Source organism: Sciurus vulgaris (genome assembly GCF_902686455.1).
Source record: "Sciurus vulgaris genome assembly, chromosome: 16".
NCBI lineage: Eukaryota > Metazoa > Chordata > Mammalia > Rodentia > Sciuridae > Sciurus > Sciurus vulgaris.
The window spans coordinates 44,947,146-44,974,626 of NC_136477.1; the positions used below are offsets into that span (position 1 = coordinate 44,947,146).

General features: G+C 35.1%; 1 protein-coding gene across 7 annotated transcripts in view; it reads left to right on the forward strand.

Moving 5' to 3' along the window:
* The window catches only part of SATB1 (SATB homeobox 1), a 95,990-nt gene that overhangs the window by 36,813 nt on the left and 31,696 nt on the right, over positions 1-27,481 (forward strand). For all 7 annotated transcript variants that reach the window (XM_079115157.1, XM_079115158.1, XM_079115159.1 and 4 more), the window contains exons 6-8: positions 9,382-9,493; positions 11,844-12,298; positions 19,733-19,945. In XM_079115157.1, the coding sequence (XP_078971283.1) occupies positions 9,382-9,493; positions 11,844-12,298; positions 19,733-19,945 (780 nt within the window). The remainder of the gene's footprint in view (positions 1-9,381; positions 9,494-11,843; positions 12,299-19,732; positions 19,946-27,481) is intronic.

Here is a 27,481-nt window from a genome sequence, read left to right on the forward strand (position 1 = left end):
AGTCAGGAATGTGAACTCTGCCATGACCCTCTGTATGAGGCTGGGTAAACTGATTCTCCATGCCTCATTTTCCTCATCTGTAAAGGAGGAAGAGAATAGTACCAGTTTCTTAGTATTGCTATGAAAATTACATAATACTGATAAACATTTATAATAGTTTTCAGTTCTAAAGTGTATAACAACTTCAGTTTTTGTAAAATGTGGGCCTGGAGAGTTTGAAATCACACTTGTTTGGCTCACATGGTTTAAGAAACTTTATTGCTACATAGATTTGGATCAAGTTTTTTGTAGTGGGAACAACCAAAAACTTTTCACTTGTGGAAAAAATCAAAATACCCTATTATAATTCATTTTCACTTTTAATGGATCCTATTAAAGCATCACCCTTAAAATCATAATAAATTATAATGTATTTTTAAATGGAAGTAAAGGGAGACTCAAATCTTGTGTTTTAAATAAGTCCATTTGCAAGTTAAGCTAACAGGATACCTTAGACTAGACAATGTCAACAGGGATAAAGATGTCTTCTGAGACTGTCCACCAGGATGTGAGCCTATGGCTTTATCTACCTTCACCCCCATTCCCTAGCACCCAAGGCTCTGTCCTTTTATCATCCTCACTTTCCAAGTTGCCCTGAAATTATCTGTGTGATAATTAGGCTGCCTATATTTGTTGTAATTGACTGAGCCAAAGGGGCAAAGTTTTATTCATCATACATAGCAGCCCTAGATCCTGATACGTTGTAGGAACTCAGGAATATTTGTTGAACTTAAACAACCCTGTAGACTTGTATCATGTTTATTTCATGAACCAATACATGATGCCAGTAGTTTTATTAGTAGTATTTTCTGGATGCTCTTATCTAGAATGTCCAATCCTACAAATTGTTTTCCTATTATACTTAATTACAGATAGCAAATAACTTCTGAAGTTTTCTTTAAGAAAGCCTACTGATATTCCATATCTTGTATTTTCTACTGTTCTTGAATGCATGCACAAAACTTATGTTTAAAAGCAGAACAGTTGTCTTAGAGATATACAAGACACTCCGAGATCTGAAAAAAATGTTAAGAAGGACAGTTATACATCATAGTAAGCACAAGCTGTGACATTCTAGCATTTCTGCACACATTTTAAAAACTTCATTCACAATTGAACATGTATTTCAGCCTGACTGATAATTTTCATTTTACCTCAGTTCTGTTACTTTTGAGACCCCCATTTTTTTTACTGTCACTCCCATTTGTGCATTTTTTCCTCATATTTAAGTGAAAAACAAAGAGGAAAAATTTCAGTAACAGACCCAAATGATTTATAGACTAAGCTGCCAACATGGAAATGTTAACAGTTTCACCCATGTTTACCTTCAATGTCCATTTCTCAGTTTTAATGTTCTAAAGTCCACGTTTGGCATTGGAGATTCCATGTAGGGCTATAAACATATAGTGTTTTAAAAATCAGTAGTATAAAGGTCCAGAATCACCTGAATTTAGAGAGAACTGCAGGTGTAGATAACTGTTCAGCCATTCCAAATGGGGCCTTAGGGACTTGGGGTGTCCACCCATCTGCATAAGCACCAGCCTGTCCAACGATGGACAGGGCTCTTTATTTCATGATGAGCAACTCATCCCGACATGTTTTTACCATTTTGCTGTAACTCTTGAAGAGATGATTACCAAAGGATGGCATTTTCCTAGACTGTGAAGGATTTCCATAATATTGATAGAGATGAAACCAGATTAATGTGATTTTTTTATGTCCTAATCCAGAGATGACATTGATATATATTTATCTAGCAGACATTGGAGATCATCTAGTTCAACTCCCTTTATATTAAAACCCCTGTGTGCAGTTTACTTGAAAACATGCCCTTAGTAATAACATACCTTTTAACAAATATTTAATAATTTGAACTCTTGATTAACATTTAATTGGCTTGAATAAGGTTTCAGTGTGGTAAGAAAGATTTAGATAGGAACTTAATATAGAAGGACAGAATAGGGAATGTAGTCAAAATATGTCATCTAAGCATTATATAAATTTATATGGAAGAACCATATGAACTGCACACCATTTTCTTTAAAAAATATGAATTTGGTGTTTAAATAACTAAATAAATTTTCCATGCTTTGAAATGATCACATTTTCACCTTTAGGAAATATAGTAGGAAAATTAAAACAGAATTGGGTATGCTCTCTTTTTGTATTCCTTTGGAGCTTTGTACTTGAGTTTCCATTTTTAACGGTCTGTTAGAGTTACTTTAAGTGAAAATGCTGTTTTCAGGCACTGGGATTGATCAAAATGGCAAGAACCATAACTACAACAACTGGAGTTTAAGTAAAATTCAGAAGTGATTAGTCTCTTTTCAATAAATTGAGATTCCGAATCTATTCCAGTTGTTAAGTCCCAAGAGAATTGCTTAAAAAGCAATAGAGGATCCAGAGGGAGAGATTTGGGGAACATAAGCTAAAAAGTGCAAACAGAATTTTACACTTAGAAATCCTGCTTTCATAAATTGGAGCCATTTCCTGTTCACTCCCACCCCAAATACCAGATGGGGACTACCTGTTAATTTTCAACAAATTCATTCCATGTCAGTCCCATATGAGGCCTTCTTTAGGTCTTCTTGGTGGTATTTGATATCCCTTGGGATTGAAAGAAAATCTTATTTACAGGGATTCTCTATTAAAATTGTGTTTGAATGTGGAGTTGATTCAATCTGTTTGAATGTGGGGTTGAAGTTAATGTTTGACTTCTCAGTTTTCCACGGGCATGTAAAAAAAACAGCTATGGAAATTCAGACCATAGGTAAACAGGATATACACAAAAGGGAGGGTGATTGGACTATATGAAGTTGAAACTCTGATACAAGGAGAATATAAAATAATGAGAAGCCAGTAGTTTGACAGATTGTTCAGTAAATGCTCATTTTATTGAAAATTATAAAAAGGTGCTTAATGCCTCTGTACCATTAATACAATACATAAAAGGTTACTGTCAAGATTAGTGTTCCAGCCCTGAAAATTAACTCTGGGGCTTTATACATCACTCTGCATAGACTGAGAAGTTAAAGGTTTTTTTTTTTTTTTTTTTTTTTTAAGTATACATTTTGCATGTGTGGGCCTTTATTTCAGAAAACAATTATTTTAGACTTTATGCCAAAGACATTAGCAATGATGTGCTTTCATCTAAAACACAGGCATAACAGATACATATTATAGACAAGGTAGAACCGTGAAATTCGCCTTATAGAATTAAACCTGTGCAAGATTATTCCCCTTGCTGTCTCTCCAGAGTATTCCAATTCAAAACATACATTCCTTCCTACAGAAAAAGATATTCAGATTCCTTAGTTGAAATTAATTAGCATTCAGAAGCCAGATAGCATGTTTTTGGGTATTCATGAGATCTCTGTTTGAAAAAAATGTTTTTAACTTGTAGAAATGTGTTGCAACACACAGATGGGAAGAAAAAGAAAAAAAAAATCTCTTTAGCAAGCACTGTGTGTAAAAGGAATATTACATTTTGCACGCTCCTGATTGCTCTGTGTAAACAGTTTTTGACATCTGTCTTTATAGTTTTCGAGGAGAGGAAGACTTTGTTAAAAGAATCATTTTTATACAGCAGTCACCATTTCAGTCTTGCTTTACCTGTATTATGAAAGCAGATGGTCTGCATGTCTTTTGAATATTTATAACTATCAAAAACAATCTCTTGCTATTCACCCTTAGGCTTATGAGATGTCAGGACTGTTCTGGTTGAAAAAAATCATCTTGGGTGTTTACAGAAAGAGGATTACATTAAGCTGAAATGACTATACATTTTCCAGTTTAATATTTGTCCATCAGCTGTTTAATCGTATTTAGATAATTGTGTAAATAAGATGTTGTAGCCCTTGCCCTCTCTGCTGAGGGAGCCGAAAGCTTTAAACATGGGTGAACCACCATCTTGTAGGTTGCTGTTTCTACCTCCTCCCACCTCAGTTAACCCATCTGCAAGTCCTAGGTAAGTTTTGATCCTGATATCACAGTCCTGTTTAAAAAAAAAAAAAAAAAAGTACACAAAAAGCCTGTATGGAGATCACATGAAATGCCAGGGAGCTGCTGGCTTCCGGTACAGACTGTTTAGTTTATTAAGAGTATATTGTAATATGCAAATATGGTATAGCACTCCTGTTACCCTTTAAGGATGGCTTGGCTTTCTCTTTATTCTCTATGAGCATGTGGGGCTCTGAGGGTATTTCAGAAAACTTTTGGTATAGTGGGGGTTAACTGTTTTTTGACTGGAAGCTGAGCAATCAGAGATAACAGATTTTGCTGTGGTTGGTTGATTTGGCAGAAAAGCATGAACAGTTTTGGTTTAAATGATTGAATAACCTGATTAGCATTGTTTTGGGGTGGGTTTTTTTGGTTGTTGTTAAAGGCACAACAAAGCAATTTTAAGGGTGATCAGATCACTGCCTTTCTCTAGTTGATGAATCATTTTTTTGAGAAGGCCTTACCTCGCCAAATCCTATCCATTGGCTACTAAGATGACCACATAAAAAAAAAAAATGAAACTATCTTGCTTCGTTTTCTAAGTGTATTGTACTTACATACCGACTGTGTGTATGATATTCTAGCAGGGGTTTGAAAGAATATAACATTTGGAAGAATTATGTAATCTCAACCAATTCCTCGTGTTTTTTTGTTTTTCAAATTGAGAGGCCTGCAGATTTTAAAGATTCAGAATGTTCTAACTATATGAAAGTCAGGCTTTAGAAGAATTCCACCCTTACCTTTTCACAATTAGAAAGGTTATAAATAATGTATTTGGCTGAAAAGGAAGCTCAGCCTGCGGCAGATGGTATCATTCTAGAGGACTGGGGTTTCTGTGAAGATGGCATTCTTTCAGATCGGAACTTCAGCAGACTCGCAGAAAGAACCGAAGCTCCTCATAGGGAGTAGACATGTGCTTTATGGATCTTAGAAAAGCTTACAACTTGGCTCCTAGGATGAGAATATTGTGTCACACTGGGGTTATGAGACCCATAGCCAATTTCTGCCGACTTCCAAATTGTATTTCCCAACCCTGGAAGCTGTGGCCTATTTATTGATTGGTGTACTGTGTAGCATTTGAACTTGGGATTTCTACCACCCGAGTTTTGCCAGTTGGATTATTTTTTGCCTGGAACATTGATTTTATTTTTTTATACATACTGGCCACTGAAAAGGAAATTTGCCATACAAGTTGTGTCTTTTTCAAAGTGCTTTGGAGAGCTCGTATAAATAGACACAGAGAGAGAACTGGAATAACATAACCACTGAGCACTGCAACTTCCGAGACATCTGTGTGGATGTATTTTGAAAAACCTGGGAAGGGATCTCTTGCAAATTAATGAATAATGATTCTTGAAATTGTGATTTCTTTTGTGACAGCTATAAGTGATGGATTCTAAAGGTTCATGTGACAAGCTAACATTACCTTTGACATATAGGAGAGAAGGAAAAAAGAGAGAGGATGTCCTGGAGACCTTCAGGAATGACTTATTTCAATGACTCTTTAATTATCACCTAATTGTGCCCAACCCCATGATGAGTCCAGGCTGTGTTGAGATAAGACCTAAGGCTCTTAATAAATAGCATGACGAGTTCTGTGTTAGGAGGCTTTCTAAGGAGCAGAGATACTCCTAATATATGCTGGAGGATGAGCCACTGCTAGGCAGAGATGGGAGAGAACACCTGTCTACAGGAGTCAGAAGAGTGGTCCGTGTTTAGTTTCAGGCCAGCTTCAGAAAACATTACCAGATGGGAATATTGAAACAAATAGAAATGCTTTTCCCTTGGTGTTTTCCCTTGTTACCCATTGGCTAGACTTGTTAATAGTTTAATTAGTGCATTCTTCAGTCTTCCTAAGAAAATGTATTTGATTTAAAATATATCATCTCAAAAATTTTATCTGATACTCTTCTGTTATTTAAAGCATAGTTGACTGATCTCTGTGATCATATAATAAAAGCCCAATAAGGAGGAGGAAGCAGAGCGTTGTCATAGTAATTAACATCTCGTAAGTTCATGCTTGATATGTTCCAGGCTCTGTGCTAATTGCATCACTTCCATTATTTTATTTATTGTCTGTCCGAGTGTAGCTAGTATGGCTCTTCAAGCTATTACTTTCCTAGTGCTCCGTGCTTGACACATAGTAGGAGTTCAGTAAACACATGCCAAATGAATGGGGAAAAATGCCTGAATGGAATGGATTTTCAAAACAACCCCACGAAATAAATGCTACTATTATTTCCATTTAATATGGAGAATTGTGATAGAAGTGTCCATTAATTGACACTAGGTCACACTTCCAGTGTGTGACACATCTTGCACTTGAGTGCAGATTTATTTCTATTCTGTTTCATCATGAACATCCAATGTATATTTAATATATGCCAGGCATTGGGCTGGAAAATAATATGGAACCCCAGCCCTGCTAGTGCAGTCTTTTTAAACCAGTGTTGCCTTTGGATTGGCTTAAAAGTCCCAAGGCTTTCTCATTTAAAACACAGAACTTGGTCTACCTGTGTGAATCCTTCACCTAAAAAATATTACCAGTCTTCACTTTGTAATTTGTATCACTAAAACAATTGGTGTTCCTGCTTTCCCAGATTTAACGTGGCAGTATTGGATATGATACTTTAAATGCCGTGTGTGTGCACTACAAGGTTCTGCAGTCTCTCTTCCATGCTGCTGAAAGGCACCAGTGAACTCAGATGCCTTACCTAAGCCTGCAGTAGGGATTTTGCCACCAGGAAGGAGAGCTTCATAAAGTGGTTCTCAGAACAGTTTAGTCATACAGATTGCTGCATGTTGTTCCAGTGAAAAGAGAGGTGACCCCAATTTATCTGAATTATGGAATATTTTCTAGCGCTGCAAAAGCACAGAAAGAAATTTCAAAAGTTGCTTTGGTATGAGTTATAACCTGTGAATTAGCCTGTCGATTTATGCCAAACTTAGGGTAATACTTGTTTTAATCAGAGTTTCCTAAGCACATATCACTCGACAGAGTACAAGCATTCAGAAAAATCACCCAAGGATATAGTCTACCAACTTAGGATTGAATGAGGACTGGACCAATGATGCACATATATGGATGTTATTTTCCCAAGGTAGATAATAATGAATGACATGTTATTACATATAGGCTCTAACTTTATAAAATATTTCAGATTTTTAAAGATATTATGGATTCCTTCTTCCCCCCACCCCATATATTTTCAACTGTTAGTGTACTGAATCATATTGAATTGAAATGACTAGCTTACATTATCTGTCTTCCTAATAATGATAAAATTCTTGTATGCAGAGACTGTATTTTATCCATCTTTGAACCAGTCAGGCACATAGTAAGTGTGCATCAAAGAGCAAATTTCACAAATCAAACTATTGGGAAGTTAAAATAGATTTGATACTTGTCAAAAACCTTAGCAAAACTTACATAATCCATACACTTCTAAAAAAGAAGATATGAACTATGTCTAAAACTTGTATTAACATATATGCATCTGTCAGAGTGTCTAGATAAAGAGTTAATAATTTTTTAAAAATTAGACTGAAGTGGAAGAACATCAACTGTCATCCATTTGCAGAATCACCGTAATCCATCAGTGATCTCAGTAGTTTTATTAGTGTCTGGCTTTATTGATCCATTATTACCATAGAGTAAGTGAGATTGAAGCTGACTGATTGTTAACTGGATCAGGTAATCTTCTGACTCTGGTTTTGGCAACCTTGCTAAGTGTCTTTTTGCACTGTGGACTGTGGGAGGCTCTTAGTGAAATTGCAAGCTATTGGATTAATGGCAGAGCATCATGAGCACATTAAGAATGTCTTCTTAGAGAAATAAAATGTGAAAATGACTATAAAGTAGAAAGTGTCAAAAAAAAAAAAAAAAAGATACCACAGTGCCTCTTAGGAGAGATAGCCGTTTTTTTACATAAATAATGCAACTCTAGCTTATCCATCAATCCAAGTTCTTTAGAGATTCCCCCAGATTTACACATTACGGAAATGTGTGCATGCTACAAAATTAACACTGATAATGGATGTCAGGAGAATTAATAATAACCCAAAGAGCTTTACATTAGAAGTAGCTTAAAGACGATAATGATATAAAAATACTTTTGTCCCCAAACTGGCTTTTCTGGTTGTTCACTCTCTACTGAACAATGCTGCCTTCTGTGAACTATTTCCCTGTAGACCAACTGCAATCTGAAATGTACATTCTCATGTTTCTACTCATTGGGGTGAGGGATGGATTGGTGCTGCAAAGCCTTATTCTTAAGCCTTAATAGAAAATTAATTTAGATGCTACTAAAGAATATGGATATTCTAGCTTAAAAGAACATGGAATTAAGTCGCTAAAATTACCATTACCAAAATTTTCTGGGAAGAAAATTGGTTGCAAATGAGTTAAAAAAAATACCTCCCCATAATACATTAAAATTATTGTCTTCATTTTTACAAGTTAAATGGTTAACTCTGTTTCTAGGGCTTTTGTTAAAGTAGTATAAAAAAATGACAAACTATGTATATTTTCATTTTCCTGGTAGCCTTGAGAAATTTAATAAACATGAGATGTATATATTTAAAATTTTTTACCATCAGTTGAAATTCAGAACTCAGGCTTTACTATAGATAAAGCCAGCCATAAAAATCTCAGGATTTTTTCTTTCTTCTGATAGAGGATCTCTTTGAATAGTTTGTTTTTCTTGAATGTGATCAGTTAACCTTTGAACAGTATTAGTGCACCTGCAATTGAACTACAAATAATAGAAGTGAAAGTGCAAGCAGTGTTTCTCAGGTTTTAATGTGCTTGCAAATCCCTTATGGATCTTGATAAAATGCAAGTGCTGATTGCCTCGATCTGGGGTAGGGCACAAAATTCAACATTTCTAGCAAGTATCTAGGTGATTGCCTGTGTTGCTGGTCCCTGGACCATACTTTGAGTAGCAAGGGTATAGAGTCTAGTCATTACATCTCAAAGTATCATCTATTTATGAATTGCAAGCATAATGTTGTCTTCATGTATTTGAATTTATTGGAATCAATGAACATTTGTCAGGCTAGGAATAGATGATATTGATAGAGGTTGGATAAATAATCCTAGAGCAGAGTCTGTGGGTTTGATAGCTTTATACTGGTCTCAGTGGGCTGTTGCTTGCTACTTAAATAAGCATTTGATGGTCTAGTTAATGAATTTTAAGAAGTTGAAGCTTTAGGCTAAAGTGTAAAACAAAAATGTATTGGTACTCAGTTGATTTAAAAAAAAAAAAAATACAGTTTCCACAATGCGGTGTTGCATCTTGTGCTGCTATGTATTACAAATGTTCTCCCCCCCTCTTCATGCAGAGTATGATTTCTTCCATTGTGAACAGCACTTACTATGCAAATGTCTCAGCAGCAAAATGTCAAGAATTTGGAAGGTGGTACAAACATTTCAAGAAGACAAAAGATATGATGGGTAAGCAAAAAAAAAAAACCGGTTGCAGCGGTGGCTACATACCATTATGTGTCATTTGGGGGTTTATCAAAGTCACATCTAAAGCCAGGTCTTTTGATTGCCCAATTAGAGATCAATTTAGAATGTTTCTTTGGGGGGTGGGGAGTGGGTATGAGTATAATGAGATAATTAAATTCAATAAATGTTTGTGTTTAAATCAGCCAAACTGACTTGGTTGTCAGACATGCAGGAAATCGAGGCGTGAGGAGGGGAGCTGTCATTTTTTTTAACATCTCAGTGAAGACCTAACCAGGCCTTGAATAACTAATATTAGCCGTGATTTCTCTCAGAAGAAAGTCGTGCTTTTAGGCTTTTTGTTTTTATTTGAGAGAAAGGGTCTATTTCTCCACCCACATTTTAAGGAAACTGAACTGTGTCAGACTCATTAAATAGCTATAGTTTCCACAATTAAGTTCAAGTCACTTTTACAGCTTGCCCCCCCCCCCCCAGCCCCACCTGGCAGTCATTTTGATGGACATCCTGCTTCCTCATTTATACCAGAACAACCATTGCATCATTTCCAAACTAAAATTCCAGTGTAGCATTTTATCCTCACATGTAACTCTAGTTCCGTGTCTGTTATGCAGGAAATTTACCTGCAGTGTAAAATGACAGGTAAAGGTTGTGTCCTGTAGCTTAACATTTAGATTGTGGCATTTTCTCCAGATCAAGTTTGTTATGTTCACAAACGCAAACACTGTGGTTAAGGGTAATTTTTAAATTTTCTATTAGTGTTTTCTTTCACATACTCATACCTTCCAAATAATTTGTATTTTAAAATAATATAGGAATCAGGATGTTTAATATGCATAGCATTATGCCCTGTTTTAAATCTATTTCTGTTTATCTCCATTACATTCATTTAATAATAGCAACAATAATAACTTTTCCTAAAGATTTTAAGAGACAAGAGAACCCGAATTTTGAGCATGTTTTAGCTTTTAATATTTGAAGAAAAGCCATCCATCTACCAAAACAGATTCTTTGCCTTTTATAGCTTAGGGCTGTAATGAAGACAATGCATCATTTTTGGAATAATTGCTTGAATTACTATTCTCTGTGAATGGCCCACTTGGGCTGGTATCACTGATAGAAATTGAAGGTTTCTTCCCCAATTCTTAGTTATATTTTACATATATCATGACTGTAGCTATATGATAAATTCATCTGAATATAAAACCTACATATTTAATGAAAAGAGAAATGATGATTAAACTCAAAATAGAGTATAAAAAGGGAAATGTGTGTCCATAAATTTGGAAAGACTTACCTATTTACATAGAGCTCCATGCTCAACCTTTCCAGACAAGAGCCTCAAACCAATCTCCTCCCTGTAGCAGCAAAGAATTTGATGCACTTAGAGCTGATACTCAGCCAGTCCACATGCAGGATCCAGCTAAGGGAGAAGGAAAACCTGGGCAGGTGGAAATAAATTGCAGAATTGTGGCAACATCACTGTTGTCCCAGAATGACTCCCTGCCTTCCTTATAGAATTGTCTTTAGCCTCTGGTGATAGCCAAAGCTTCCTGAAAAAAAACATTTGGGTCATAGCAAACTGGAGATGCTATAGAGTGCATCACTTGCCTCGTTCCAAGAAGTATTTGCAGATATACCGCCTGTCCCTGTTGGTTAGAATTCACTGAAACAAGCCACAGAAGATACTCAGAACATTGCTCAGTTATTACTGTTATGTCCATTTTTATTATTTCTTTTTTATATCAGCCACTTCTTTATATTCACTGCTATATAAAAATTGAATGTAGGAAATGTTTTGTTTTCTTTTTTTTCTTTCATACCTTTTGTCTAGATTACTAAAGTTAAAATATAACATGAGAAAATACTTGTAAATTTCTTTCACTAGTTGCTTGTTACCGGAAGTTTATTTTCTTAGCTTGGCTCACTGTTTCTAGTTTGCTATCAAGCAAATGATATTCTTCTAGAAGTCATTTTAATATAAACATCATTACTTATAAACCTTCTTGGATTCATAAGTGAGAATGAGAAACAGTTTGACCCTAAAACTAGTTACAAAGAATTTGGATATAGTAGATTTTATGCCTTAAATATAAACCACATTTAAGTGAGACCAGAAGTGTTGTCCCACTTTCAGTCTGTGGGGTTGCTCAGAAGAGGAAAACCAAGGTGCAGCCTGGTGAGTCCTGTCTTGAAATTGTCTTGGTTTCATTGACTCTTCAGTGTGCCTTGTGCCTAGTGTCTTTGTTTTTCAAATTTATAAAACTGAATGTAGCAATTCCTATCAGTTACCCATCATTGTTGACTGAACATGATTTTTACTTTTTGTCCACTTTAGTTGAAATGGATAGCCTTTCCGAGCTATCCCAGCAAGGTGCCAACCATGTCAATTTTGGCCAGCAGCCGGTCCCAGGGAACACAGCCGAGCAGCCTCCGTCCCCCGCGCAGCTCTCCCATGGCAGCCAGCCCTCTGTTCGGACCCCTCTTCCAAACCTGCACCCTGGGCTGGTATCAACGCCTATCAGTCCTCAGCTGGTCAACCAGCAACTGGTCATGGCCCAGTTGCTGAACCAGCAGTATGCAGTGAACAGACTCTTAGCCCAGCAGTCCTTAAACCAACAGTACTTGAACCACCCTCCCCCTGTCAGTAGATCTATGAATAAGCCTTTGGAGCAGCAGGTTTCAACCAACACAGAGGTGTCTTCCGAAATCTACCAGTGGGTACGTGATGAACTGAAACGAGCAGGAATCTCCCAGGCAGTGTTTGCACGTGTGGCTTTTAACAGAACTCAGGTCAGTTCCATTCTGTCTGTACATGGTTCCACTGTCTTTCCCTCTCCCCTTTCTTCTTTCGTTAATGCTGTCTATGCTAATGTTTATTCTTTTATGCTACACTAACCTAACATTTTATCTCTCTCTTCGAGATGTGATCATATTGCTTGTTCCTGGTGGTACCTAAATTTTTATCACTCCTTTCCCTACGGTACAGCTCCTCTATCAAGGGAAAGCTATGAGCAGATTGATCTCAAGTCAGAGACTTTGAAAGAATAAATTAAATACCAGAGATATTCCAAGGTAGCATTAGGTGTGATCTTATATAACAGAATCACAAACTGTTAGTAATAGAAGATTAAGGAAAGTTTCATGACTTGGTTGAGGCCACGGGTAAGATTCCAGGCTTCTAGCGTAGTGTCTTTTCTGTGTTTCCACTCACATCAAACTGCAGTATATAAATGTGTTTTATTGAAATTTCTTATACAGTTTTTCCTTTTGACACTCTGGAACTCACTAGCAATTTCTGGCTTGGATTTCTAAGCAGCTATTTTGAAAGAAAATAAGACTTATTAATATAAAATATTTCTTAGCTTTGTTCTCCCCCAGGTTACTATCAACGTCCTTCCAAACCTCATTCTTTAGACTAGAGGTGAGCACACTTTTGTCTTTGAGAGGCCAGATGGTAAATATTTTAGGATTTGAAGGCCATGAAATCTCTCCTATGTTGTAGTGACAGGCAGTGGTAGATTATGAGTGAATGGGTGGGAGTATGGTGGTGGTTTCAGACTATCCACAGAACAGACAGTGAGGTAGGGGTGGTCTTAGTTTGCAGACCCACTTTTAGACTTCCTGTTTGATCTGTGTACACCCCCGGGGTTTATCCGTGGATCCTCCTGGGAGAATTCCTGTGGAGCTGTTAGCATGGATAGTATTTAGAGGGACATGGAGGAAAGGCGATACAGGGTATGAGAAGTCATAAAAAAAATATTTGAGAATCCCTAAACGAATTGATTTTATTAAACAGTGAATGAGAGAACTCTTTCTCTGGGAACTAGTATGATGTGTATAGTGTTTATTTTTGGCCAAGGCACACTACAAAACCAGAAGAGCGTGTAACTTTGATTAGACTGAGGGCATAAGATCTTTTCACAACTTGTTTTGCCACTGGTTCTTTTTGTCAGTCTGTTTTTGTTTTCTTGGCCTGACTCATACTTTCGTATTTAAGTTATTTTGCTTATTGTATGATTATAAGAATAAAATTCTGGTACAAAAATAATCTAGTATTAATTCCTTGTTGGCAGAGTTTCCATACCTAGGAGAGTCCCAGCTGTGACTTATTTTTGGCTTGCCTTAACTCACTTGGGCGTTAGGAGACCTGACAAAGCCTTTAATTCGGTGTTTGTTTTCAGTTTCTTCATCTGTTTTTCTGTACATCATCAGTTGGGTTTTTAAAAGGGCAGTTACGCGCAGTTATGTTTCAGGTCGAAAATGTATGATTTTTACCTAGGTCCATATTTTACAGCTTAAAAACCATTGAGTATTAGCTTGTACTTTTCATAAGACACCTAAATTCAGTGTGTGCGCGTTGGGGGGGTGATTATTAATTAAAATGAATGAATGAATCAAAAGTTAACCCTCTAGGTATTTATTTATTTTTGCAAGTATAATAACTACTAATAATTCTCAGTACTGAGCCAAAAAAAGAAAAGAAAGGACTTTACATAAAAGTCCAGTAATGCTTGTTGGATTCAATTAAAAACCCACAGACAAAGATAACACTGACATGGACACAAATTATAGACATAGATTTACTGATAAGTTTAAAAAATTGAGCCAATAGTTGTATCTTAAAGCATGAAGGAAAGAACATTTAATATGGTGAGGGATGCCAGGAGAGTCGGGACAAGAGGAGAGTCTCCATCCATCACTGAGGTCTTTCTTCTGGGTTGTGATGTAAAAAGCTCTTATTGTAAAAAGTTGAACATTTTTCTGCTTTTGGTTCTTATGCTGAAAATTTTTACAGATATCTACAGGATTTATTACCAGAAGAAAGGTAGAGTTTTCTCCTGTTAGGCCAAATTAATCTCTTTGAAAAGATGGTTATCTCTGTAGTTAATATTCAAAAACAGTGATTTCATTTTTTTCTGAGGGTTAAAAGAGAAAGACAATCTGGTATAACGTCATACAGATTCCTGTTTTTGAATAGCCAATTTAGAACAAAATCATTACCAAAAAATTATTTGGAACCCTGGATTATAAAAGGGTTGGTGTTTTAAACTTGGCAGTTGGTCCTCCTCAGTAGAAGTAGATGTTGGGCCATATTGGAAGCTGTTTGGTTTAAATAGCAGTGATTTGATATGTATATTTAAGTGTTCACTGGCAGAGGGCTAGCTTTTGCACACACAAGCATGTATGTATTTTCAGCAGTCATACTTAAGAATCACACGCGCATACACACACACAGCTGCATTTATTTTAATGATTATGCATTCATATGAATGCATGTAGTGTGTTTATTTCAAAGTGTATGCATTTCAATAAAAGCAGGTGCAGAGTGAGAGTATGGTGTGAGTGTGGAGTACGAAAATATACATGCTAATGCATATGTATAGAAGAGGAGCTCTGCAGAGTTAAATCACACACATCACACACTGGTGTGCACTGATTGCAATGTGCAATTCCAACTCCAAGTTCAAAAAAATGTAAAATATGTACATGAAATGTAAAGTTATGTAGTTGGATAAAGACATTGTACTCCATAAACAGTCTGTTAATACATTAATATAATAGCATGGTTATGAATTGAGAATTAGTTTAGTCATTGACAGCTCTGAATAACTTTAAAATCTTTGATTTCATGTTTCAACTCTTAATTGAGAATTTTTTTCCATCATCTTAATAGGGTTTCCTAAATTCACACATCATCTTCTCCTAAGACTTTCCTATGTGACTAATTTTTTTAAGTCTGTCTTTTCTGAAAATTTATGATGAAATTTATAAAATTACTTGTTTTAAGGAATTTCCTTTCTTCTGAATAGATGGGCATATGTTCTTTAATTGCTATTGAAGATACCAGCTTTTAGCATGTCATTCATTCAGTTATGCCTACCTGATGTCTTTTTAATGGAAACCTATAGCTAAAAGTCATTGCCACAGCTTCTGGATTGATACTTTTCAATTCACCTCTCTGTAATATTGCTATTTAAATGTGTGATACAAGAAAATATATTCTTTAATACCCCTCTTTTTAGAAAAAATAAAACTGAGTTTAACTCTGATCCCACTCTGGCTTTTTCCCCCCTCTTTTCTCCTCCCTTCTCTGGTCCTTGGCACACTTTATTTTCCAGTAAAATGAAGAATGAAGATGGATTATTCAAAACTGATAACAGTAATGGACCATCATGTAATGTTTTATTGAATTTGAGTTCTGTAAATTATGTGGTGGAGAGAAATTTCCCTGCTTAAGTATAACAGAAATTGCTGTGTTCCTATAATTCTTCACAGTGTAATTTAAGAAAAGTCCACTATCCATGTCACTATTGGATAAAAGGTAAAAAGGTGCTATTACCCCAATGTGACAGCTCTCAATTAGCCTACCTAAGGACAGAGATAAATGCGTCTACTTATAACTTACTTGGCTTGAGTCCAAGGAGTGGGTGGAGTTTGAAAATAACTCTTTCACCTGGACATGTGATTAAGAATTCACCAAGGGACAGAGGTAGGTAGCCTTGAAAAATATTCTATGTATTTTCTTTTTAGGAGGGAGGTTTCATCAAATCATATTTTCTTTCTGAGGGCTTTGAAGTTCCATGAAGCTGATAAAATCTATTTGAATCAGTGATTATGTTCAAAGAGGAGACAAACGGGAGGCCAGACAGGCTTTTTGTTCAGATTGGCAGTCTCTTTTGCTTATCTACTGTTTTAAAGAATTCATAATTAGCTTTTGGAAGTACTGATAATATTTATTGAAGTTTTTTTTTTTTTTTTCCTTTCTCTTACAATTACTAATGAATTTTACTTGTAACAACTTGTAAACTCTTGTTGGGATGTAAAAAAACAAAGGTTTAGGAATTCATCATTAAATTCATTATTTAATTGAAAAAAATGGGATTCTCACTTAACCACTATATGACAATAATGCAGAATAATTTTATGTTTTCATATATATAGAACACATCTAATTATTTGTAAGATGTAAAGTCCCAATGAAAGGCAGCTTCTCATTCCAATAAAATTAATATTCATGAGGTTCTGGTAACTTCTTATGTATGATACAAGTCCTCTAGTTCTTTCTAGAATCAGAAATAGGGTTAATCATTTTGTTTAGTTCGACAGATTTATTGAGCATCTATCGTGCGCAGTAATGATGATATGTTTTAATGGTGATGGCTCAGCATATTCTGTGATACAACTACTAAGGTACATGGTGGCCTTTACTCTTTTTTTAAGCATAAAGAAGGATTTTTTGATAAGATTCCTCTTATCAACCATGAGGAATTACTACAAATTGCCTGACCTAGCTTGGCAAGTCTGTGCAGTATTTTCAACTATAGAAAATGAGAAGTGGATGCCACATACACCTTGAATCCATAAATACAGCTATTAAATAACCATGACCTAAACAGGATCAAAATGTACATTCCCTTATCTAGGTTCTGATAGTAGTCATTTTGCATCGAGAAATATCCTAAAGTGTCTTTTTTCTTTTTTTTAATTAACACTAATCAAATGTTTTCTCACAATATTTTCAAGCATTTCCACCAGGGGGCACTCCCCTCATTGAAAGCTCTGGGCCAAAAAAAAAAAAAAAAAAAAAAAAAAAATTTCTAAAACAGGAGATTGTCCACACTGGCCACTTTAGAGCTCTTGGAGTGTTCCAGGGTTTAAAACATTGCTTCAGATCATCAGCAAATTTCAGGCAGAAAAACTGCACTCGTTCCAATAGGACAATTAATTTAATTGGAAATAAAATGTTTTGCTCCTGCAATACTTTCATACTTGAATGGGAAGGCATGCCAGTATCAAAATATGGACAATAAGTAGAAAACTTTCTAAATTTTCCAGTGACACACTGTTTCCTACTCTAAGTCATACCAGCATGACTTTGTCTTGCATTAACAAGACTTGAGAGAACATTATCTTTTATTTTTTTCATTTGTTTGATTTTCTCACTATAGTTTTTTGCTTCTTCAGGAAACACTGGCAGTAGAAATATGTGAGCTATTTGTTCTTTAAGATTTTAAAATGTCTAATTTTAAGTTTCCCAAATAGAAAGAATCCTAAATATTTATAGGATAACTTTTGCCCTAATCTACTTTTTTTAAATTACTGAACAATTAGTATAAATAAACATCTCACAAAGTGCCACATAAATTTTCAATGGAGGCACACCCTGAGTGCTAATAATTACTATTAGAATTTATCCCCAGGTGGCTTATCTTTTTCACATTTCTATTATATTTGCAGTCTTTTTTCCTTTAGTGATCTCTATAAACATAATTATTAGGTTAAATATCAAACCTGCATGTGGTAGGTGTATTGTGTTGGAATGACAAGAGGTGAATATTATACTCCAGGAATTTATGAAATTTATGTCACTGAATGTTTGCATCTCTCTCGTTTCTGTCATTGATATTTATTGCTTTGCCAAGTACATTTTTAAATACATAACATTTGGTGGGGAGGGTTATTGAGCAAGGGCTATTTTATTATTCTTATTTCAGACCAGGTTTTTTTTTTTTTTTTTTCTTTTGACCTGTGTTTTGACTTCAGTATGACATATCAAAAACACAGTCAATCTAATTAGTTAGCCTTGTGCAAATTAAATGGCTGCTGAATCACTAACTGCCTATTTGAATTTTAGTTAAACTGGTTGAAAGTTTTGTTCTTATGTGGAGTTTTGACATGACCCCTTTGTCACGAACCCAAGGATGTGTCCTCAGTCACATTGCTTAATGGCGAAACTGAAAGTTCAGGTCCAGTTTCTAGGCTTTGGTTGCAGTAGACCAAGTGAGGTTTCTTTAAAGTTAACTCTTCAGCCCCCCAGAATCTATTGAAGGTTATTTTTAATTACCAGCTTATAAATCATTTTAAAAGTGGACAGTGCTTTTTATACTATCTACACCCAATTGTTATATTTAGGCAGGATGGTACATTATCTTGAGGAATTGCAAATAAAACTAGGTTTGTATTTCTAGGAAAATATGGGAGAAAAAAAACCCTCAAATGTTACAGCCTTGGGCTCCATCATTTTGATAAGACACTTTCACCATTTCTACAAGATTATTGCAGCGTGAATTTGCAAAGTATATAGAAATCTTGGTGAAATTTTGTTCTGATATATATATTATGAGAACCTGAGATTCTGGCTAAGTGAAGAAAACATGCTATTTCAAGTACTACTCTATGTACTTGAAAGATTGAAGAGACAGGGACTGCTCGGCTCTTACGAATGACCAGAAAAAAATTTCCAATACTTTTGTTTTATATTAGCCCTAAATATATTGAAAAAAGCCACCACATTTTTTTTAAAGTCCTTTTAAAAGTTAAAAAAATTACTTGAAAAATAATGCTATATTATTTGGGAAAGAAAGACACCTTAGAGGAGTTTTCTGGTTTATAAATTTCTTTGGTTACTAGTAACTATTTTGATTAAGAAGTTTTGATAATTACAGGATTTGGTAATATTCTTTTCCTGGGGTATGCTATGATGAATTTTTGCAATATGGAAAAGTGGTTATATGTTGCAGATTTTACCGGTGGTTTCTGAAGTCGAGAATTTTGACCTATTACCCAGGTCAAAATGTAGATTAGCATAGCAAGATGGTACTTACAATGATTTGGGATAGTTTGTGGTTCCCTTTAAATGGCAAATTGAAAGGGCCACCTTGTGTCATTTACTTTGATGATTTGAAGATTAAGGAGAGTGTTAAAATATTGCTTGTGAAAATATAAACCTTAAGACATGCTTTGGTAATATTCGTTTTTTTCCTGATACGTTGCAATTAATTTTCTTCGAAAGGTCTACTTACTGCCCTCGAAATGGCTTTGTATCTTTACATATTGAGCTTGTTGGCATTCCACTTCCTTTGTCTAGGGAGCTTGAGAACTATACAGTTCAGTGCTATTGTATTATGAGGATTTCATTTATTCTTCACTTCCTTCCATTGTCTCTCTGTGAAAGATTTCATGGCAAGTTAAGCTACTCAAAGGAAGGAGACCAATTAGGCAGTTTCAGTTTATGTTATATGTAAAGCAGATGCTTAATAAAATTAGGAATACAATTGAGACTCTCTTCTCCACCACTTCAGTTGTAACTAATGTATTCCTATGTAGAATCCATGCCTCTGACGGTTCACTTTCCAAACCAAGGGGAGAAGGCAAGGGGGCGGATCACCTCTGGCTGGCCAGAGCACGGGAGCAGGCTCACCCTCTGCCTTTCCTTCCCTACAGGGCTTGCTTTCAGAAATCCTCCGGAAGGAAGAGGACCCCAAGACTGCATCCCAGTCTTTGCTGGTAAACCTTCGGGCTATGCAGAATTTCTTGCAGTTACCAGAAGCAGAAAGGGACCGAATATACCAGGATGAAAGGGAAAGAAGCTTGAATGCTGCGTCGGCCATGGGTCCTGCGCCCCTGATAAGCACACCGCCCAGCCGCCCTCCCCAGGTGCAGTGTCCTCTTCTTTGCCATTCTGTTTTCTTCCTTTCCTTCTTTTTAATATTTAAGGAAGAATCTTAACAAGAAATCAGATAACTAGATAGATACAGATTTTTTTAAAAAATGTCGTAGAGTTTCTTGAGGAGAATTTAGTCCCAAATTACTAATTCTGATATAAAAACAAGCTACTAATTAGATAGAGGAAATAAAATTGCTTTGTGTTGCTCCATTCTTTGGGTGCTTTCAGAGTGAAAGGAGACTTTAAGTGGAATATCTGCCTCTACTATTATTAAGTGAAGAAGTATTTTAAACTCAATAGGAAAAAAAAAAAAGGATAAAGTCGGTTTTATCCCTACCAGTTTTAGTACTGCCATTTGAATAGTAAATAAATAAAAATAAATAAGTAATTCCATTTGTATTTATGCTTTCCAATACGAACTGCAGCTGGTACCAATTACACATCATCTCATTTGTAATCTTTCATAATTAAGTTTAATACCGTCCTTGAAGGCAGCTTTAAATGGGGCTGATAAGGAATTCCATCTATATTCCCAGAAATGGGCACATTTTCAGTTTTTCCAAATTTCTCCACTTTTTGTGGGGGAAGGAAGAAAGTTACCTTTCAGGTAACTTGTGTGTACATGTGTATTACAAGTTTTGAAATCAGGTTTTAAAAGTAGCCTCATAACTATTATGAGAATTAAAGAAATTCATTTTCAGTTCAGACCATTAAGTAAAAGTTTGATAGTGGCTTAGACTCAAAATCCACAAGCAAATGTATTGTCTTACATTGTTTAAAGTAAATTAAACATGTTTAACATGTTTAAATAAGGTTAGCTTCAATGGATAAACATTGGATGTGGAACACAGATTCAAAGTATTCACATAACAAAATGTCATAATGAAATTATATGAAGTTAACTTTTTTCATCAATAGTAAAAAGAAAATTATATTTGTTCAAGTATAGAAATCTAGAGAAAGCCTATTCAGCACTAAAGGATGAACTGCTACAGAAACTTCATAAATGAGGAATAGGCATAATATTCAGGGACTGTTGAGGGTCTGAAAGTGTATATCATGATGTTCTGAAATAATGACTTTTTAGAAGTGTCCCCAAAATCCATTTTCTCCATTTTATTTAATGAAAATAGTATTGATGTCTGTGTGAACAAACTGTAAGGAAGTCATTGCTGTATGTGTGAATAAAAATGTCAAGTTTTTCTGGAAGAGAAGAATGGTAGCTACATACATACATACCTGCCTACATACACACAGTAATGGAGTTTGATCTGTAAGTTCCTAAAATAGAATGAGGAATTCTTTATAAATGACTTTTATAGGAGTGATTAAGCAAAAAAGTACTTTACCTGGGATGTGGTTTAACACTTTTGTGTGTGTGTGTGTGCACTATTTAGAATTAATATACTTTTACTAGTTTTGTTCTTGTATTTATCACTGACCAGCCTCTGGGCAGAAAGTTACTTTGCCTATCACTCAATTGACAGTGCTAATAAAAGGATGACTTACTAAAGACCAATGTGCATTTGAACACTGAGCATCATTTTTAAAAGTCTGCCCCAATATCTGACTCAATGATTCCTTGATACTCAAATTCAAAATATTCTTTTGCCTTGTAATTTTTCTAGGATTTTGAGAATTTCCATTACTTTCCAAACTTGAGTATGTTATCAGTATTCACTAACCAACATTCTCTTTAGCCAAAATTACAATATTTTTATTAAGTGATATTTCTTTTCACATATATTTAAGATTCTGTGGGGTAGTTTTCCCATCTGTAGGTATAAAGACATTATTTGCTGTGTTAATTTGAGATAGAAAATATATATATAATTTCTTTTGGCCTGTATTACTGATTACTTAGTTGAGCTACCCTTAGCGGTATTAGTTTGTTCTCAAGAAGGGTGGAGATTAAACTAAAGTATGTAGATACTACTGTATATTCTTAGTGGAATTCTTTCAAAGAAAATGTGTCTATTAATGCAGTATTACTGGCAATCTAACCAAATTCTGAAATGATTATCTGGTACATATACATATGTCCCATTTTATAGCTGTAACATAAATCTTTAAGGTATGCTGTTTTCCTTAGGAAGAATCCTTTGGCATTACTTAATGTTACTGCAATCAAACTCACTACCAATTTGTTCACATTTTTACTCTTTAACGGTGATTTGGTGAATTACATTTTAAGATATTCTTGACCTATTAAAGGATTTATTACTACAAAATGAGTACTTTGGATTTGGGGAAACATGCTATCAAGCATTGCATTAGTACTGTTTCATGGCAGAGTTGAAATCGAATGCTGAAACTGGAAACAATGCACCACACAAATAAAAGGGGTTTTAATAATATGCTAATTACAAGTGACTAAAATGGAAAGAATAAAATGGAGGAAACCACAGGTACATAAACAAATTGTAAGATTTTATCTTATTATGTATTTTGCTGGAGAAGAGTCCATGTGAAATACCAATATTGTACTTGAACTGGACCTGAACTCTGAGTTCTTTCTATCAAGAACTTTGAGTTAAAGGGAGAGAGGCCCTTATTGACTCAGGGAAGGCCCAGGCTGCCGAAAGGCTTGACAGACTGATTCTCTTCAGCTCTTTATAAGGTGGGGGTCACACATGACTTCGGAATGCCCCTAGGGCAGACCAGATCAAACAAGTGAACACTTGGGGCACTTGAATTCTAAGTTATCTTCAAGGAGGGATTGCTCTGACTAGAGGCAATCCTATACAGCTCCTAGGAGTACCTACCTGAGAAAACATAGACCAGATTCTGGAAACAACAGAGCTCTTGGCTGGCCCCGCCCAGGTTCAGGGCCTCCTCTGCAGACCTGTCCCTTGCCCTTCAATGGCAGCAGCCTTACCATAGGTTTTGCTCCTCTGGCAGTAAGCTCTGGATCAGACATGTTTGATGAAAGTATATTTTCACAATTTCCATGACTTAATTCAAGGAGTAAGAATACCCTGCACTTGATAATGGTTCACAGTTTTCTAAGCACCTTCATGTACATTAATTCATGAAATCCTCAAACCAGCCTTTTTGCTAGGAGAAAAATGAGAAACCCAAGTGTATACTTTCAATCAAAGTTTTCAAATACCCCATGAAGTCTCATTCTTTCCTTGGCTACAAGCCACCGCCTCAAAATACAAACTTATTTCAGAAAGGGGAAAATGGAACCTGAGGACTCTTTCTGTTTGTCCTAGGGGATGAGAAGGTGTTTCATTCGATTAGGAAGAGGAACACATGTGAACATTGTTCTGATGAAATAAATGAGATATTTGACAAATGATCCACATGGGAAAACTTTGAACAATGGCATTTCTGGGATTATAGAGAAGATATCCCTTTCAAACTATGGTCCTAAGAAAATACCTGGGAGAACCCAGTTCCCTCAAAGTTTCCTGGTCCTAAAGGTTTATTTTTTTATGCTGCAGATTTTCCTAATATGTTTATTAGAGGAAGTTTTTTAATAATAATTAATGATTATTTTCTCAGAATGATTTGTTCTATAGAACAGATTAGTTTTAAGTTGATGATTTCTACCTTAGGTATGATTATTCTGGTTTTATTTGTGTAATTTTATACATGTGAGTTTTGGAGTTAAATTAATTTTGCAATTTCAGTTTCCATAAGGACTATTTGAAAGCATATAATTATCAAGTTATAACTCATATGAGTTATATAATTCTTTTTTCCTTCTTCTTAGCGTCTCATGTAATTCTTTAGCTTCTTCTCAAGTAAGATGTGATATTTCATAACAATGCTTTAGAAAATGATCAAAGTTCATATAAAGAATATATAATTAACCTAGTAGCTACACCATTGCATCTCTTTACAACAAATTCCTCTAAAATATAATGAAACATATGTTCATCTCAATTTCAGGTTCAGTTATAGGTATGAACTTAACACTTGATAAAAGTTTTATTTGTTATGGATCCCTTGAAAACATTAAGATCCTACTTAGGTGCTTATAAAATGCTTCTCATCAATAGTCCTCTTTTAAAAAGCTGTAAGACTTCTAAAGTCTGTTTGGAAAGTAATTAGTATTGTTCTTACAAAAGAAAAAGTTTCTAAAAAGATCAAAACATGATACCAAAGGCAGTATTAATATAATATATATATTAATATATTATAATATAATATAATATATACTTATATATAATATATATAATATAATATATAATATAATATATATTATATAGTATTAATATAATATAATATATACAAAAATGTGAGTGTGGGGATTATTTTTCAGCGCTAATAAGCATGACACGGGATAGCACATTCCTGACACAGTATTACTAAGAAAACATTTGTAGTTTGAATACCTTAGAAAATAAATTCAGGTTGGATTTTGACCATTACTTTTAAAGCCATTAGCTTCTGAAACTCAGATGCTAATGAGCTAGATTTAGCAAATGCCCATCAAAAAGCAGGCCCAGCATCTTTTAATAAATAAGAACTTTTCTAAGTAAAGGCCAAGAACAGCACAAACTCTCTGTAGTTCTATAGTCTCTAACTATAAGCACTCACACCAGACAAACGTAAGATTTTAGCCTTAAGCTGTGGACAAATCACTTAACCTCCGTTAAAACAGAATTTTTTCAATTTTAAAATGGGGTGATCATAATACCTACTCTGGTCTGTTATGTAGGTTAAGCAGTTAATATGCATTAACAGAATGCCCAACACATAATAACTAACTAATAAATGTCAACCTTTATTATTGTAATTATTAAAAGTACATAAAACTTTAATTTTGTATATGTGAGAGCTAAGTGCTTGCAGGCAGTTCGTCATGCATCAAAGAGCAGTAGCAGATTCACTGGTCAGGACAGAAGTAGAGTTCATTTTGTGCAATCCAGAAGTATGATTTGTGGGTTTAAGTAATACATAAAGAAGCACAGTAGAATTTGCAGGGAAAATTTGTGTTCTACACAATTTTAGTGCAATATAAAGCAGACCCTAGTACTGCACCCTGTCCCCACATGGGAGAGTAAAATAGCAGAAGCTTCCATTCCTAACTACTTCCCTGGCGCCGCTGTAATAATGGAGTAGTACACACTACCTTGATAAAAGCTATTCAGAAGGCAACTGCATTTATTTCACCTCCTGTGCTATTTGCGGAGAAGAGCTGAAGAGTAGTTTGTTTTGCCTGGAATGAACTACTTTATGAATTTTAATGTGTGATATAATATTAAAAGCTAAACCAGGATTAAAGAAGATTTTTTTTTGTACTGAGCTAAAATAGTACTTAGTAGAGTGAGGTATAAAAGATTTTTGTTTCCATTTTTACCTGGGGAAAAATTCAGCTTTCATATTTTGAAAAGCTGTCCAACTCAGTTCCCCTTAAGCAATAGCTTGTGTTTGGGGGAAAAAAATTGTGATTCCAGAATTCTAATAGCTTATCTACGATAAGATGCATATCTGGGCCAACAAGATGGTACAGAACTCTTCTAAATATTTTTTAAATAAATAATACAGAAAGATACTTTTCTACTTCATAGTTTTATTAAGTTTTATCCTCACATTCTTTTTCTAGAAAATGTCTCATGTATGCTTGTTTTCCACTTTTGATTCAATTGTGTTGGCTATTAGGAAATGATTCTTTGATTTTTTTTCTATGATCTAGAAATCTTGCAATTGTAATTTCTAAATCTTAATTTTTAGTGCAAGTTGTAACCCCTTTATAAAATGTGTATTAGCCTAAGAAATTCTTAGAAACAAAATTATGGGGTCGAAACAAATGATTATAGCCCACCTCAAAGATAAATTCTCAAGTGTAATTTTTACAAAAGAATGAGAATTATTTCAAAAACAGACAAAAACACCAAGTTTCCAAAGCCTGCTCTTCTAACTATTGCTAACCAGATTGCTCCTAGGAAACTGTTTCTTCCTAGGCACTGGACTTTGTGCCCCCACTTCTATAACATTCAATTTTCAAAGCAATTGAAATGGCTTTTCTTTCCTCTTTCATTTAAGCAGTGAGAAAAATAGGTATTAACAGGGACCCTGTGGGGTGCCTAAATCTTATCCCTCTGCCTCAAAGCAAGACCACCCCAGAGCAAAGTTTCGAATCTCACCAAAGCAACTTTGTAGGCAATTTATGGTAATGCGTTAACTCTTCTGGCTCCTAAAGTGGTGTTTAGCAGATTATTGCTTCAAAGCCCTGTGTGCTTTCTTGGAGGCCTCCAGTCGTTAATGGACCTCTGTGAGGGCCCTTGCTTACTGTAAGTCCCAGAATTGGAAAGGAGACTCTGGAAACCCAGCCTGGACTCATGCCCTTCTGTCTCCAGGTAATAGTTGAAAGGAGGCAGTGAGGCCCAAGCAGTGGGTCACCTGTCCCGCTTCACTTGCCGTGTCCTCTTCAGGCCTGTTGTCCAGCTGTTCCACACCGTTATTCTTTGTGCGCATAGAGGAGCAATGTCATGGTGGAAGAATCTGCAGCCTCCTCAAGAAAAGTCATAGGTGAATTATTTTGTGAACAGGCTAGAAGCTAGAAGGATTCAGAAAGTACATATCATACCAATTAAAAAAAAGTACATTTCAGAGGGGACTTATATTTATTCTTAAGAAGTAAATCTCTAGGGATGATCTCTATTTCTATTTTCATGCCAAATATTTTGGGAATCAGGTAAAATAAACTTGGAAGTCTTACAGATTGATAGAGATGTGTGTCATTCAAAGCCAAAAAAAAAAAAAAAATCTTTCATTTATCCTAAAATATACTTCATTTTCTATTTTTCATAGTTTATGTGAGAATTTGTGTAAGATGGCAAGGATCTAGTGGACAGAAACCTGGGATCTGTAAAGGACCCTGAGAAGTGAGGTCCTTAAATATTTTTTACTTTGTGTTTTCATTTTTTCTGTGAAAATTCAGCTTCGTAGTTCATATGTAAATTTTCAAGTCTGGTTCATATAACCACATAAGGAAAAATTTGAAGTTAGGAAAACAGTCCTGTCAGTAAATTTTGAGGTTGAGATTTGATTTTCTCCCTAAAATTGTGTGACATTTTTCCTGCTGTTTATCATTATTATCTATAGCATTGGTACAAATTTTTTCGCTGGTACTAATGTATTTGTAAAGTCACTGATTACATATTTTGTGTAACTTACAATAATGTTCTGTGAAATGTTGTGAAACATTTTCTTATTGTCTAGTTCCACAAGTCAAAAGGAAATAGTTATATACAAGGGTGCCAGAAAAAGATGAAATAATTACACAGAACAGCTTGGACATGCACGTGTGAAATGCAACCAGCCTTTATGATAATTAAGGAAGGCACTCTACCTGTTTCATGGATGGATAGAAGATTTAAATATGCAGTTCTGCAAATGGCTTTGTTATGGAAGATTTTTAAAATGAAACATAAGAGGAAAAGGCATAAAGAAGAGTCTAAAATTAAAAAGGCCATAGTATATAATAGCTATTAGTGATGCAGTTGTCTATTAGGCACCAGGTACCCAGTGAAGATGCAGCACTGTGCATTATGATTTTAATTGTGAGT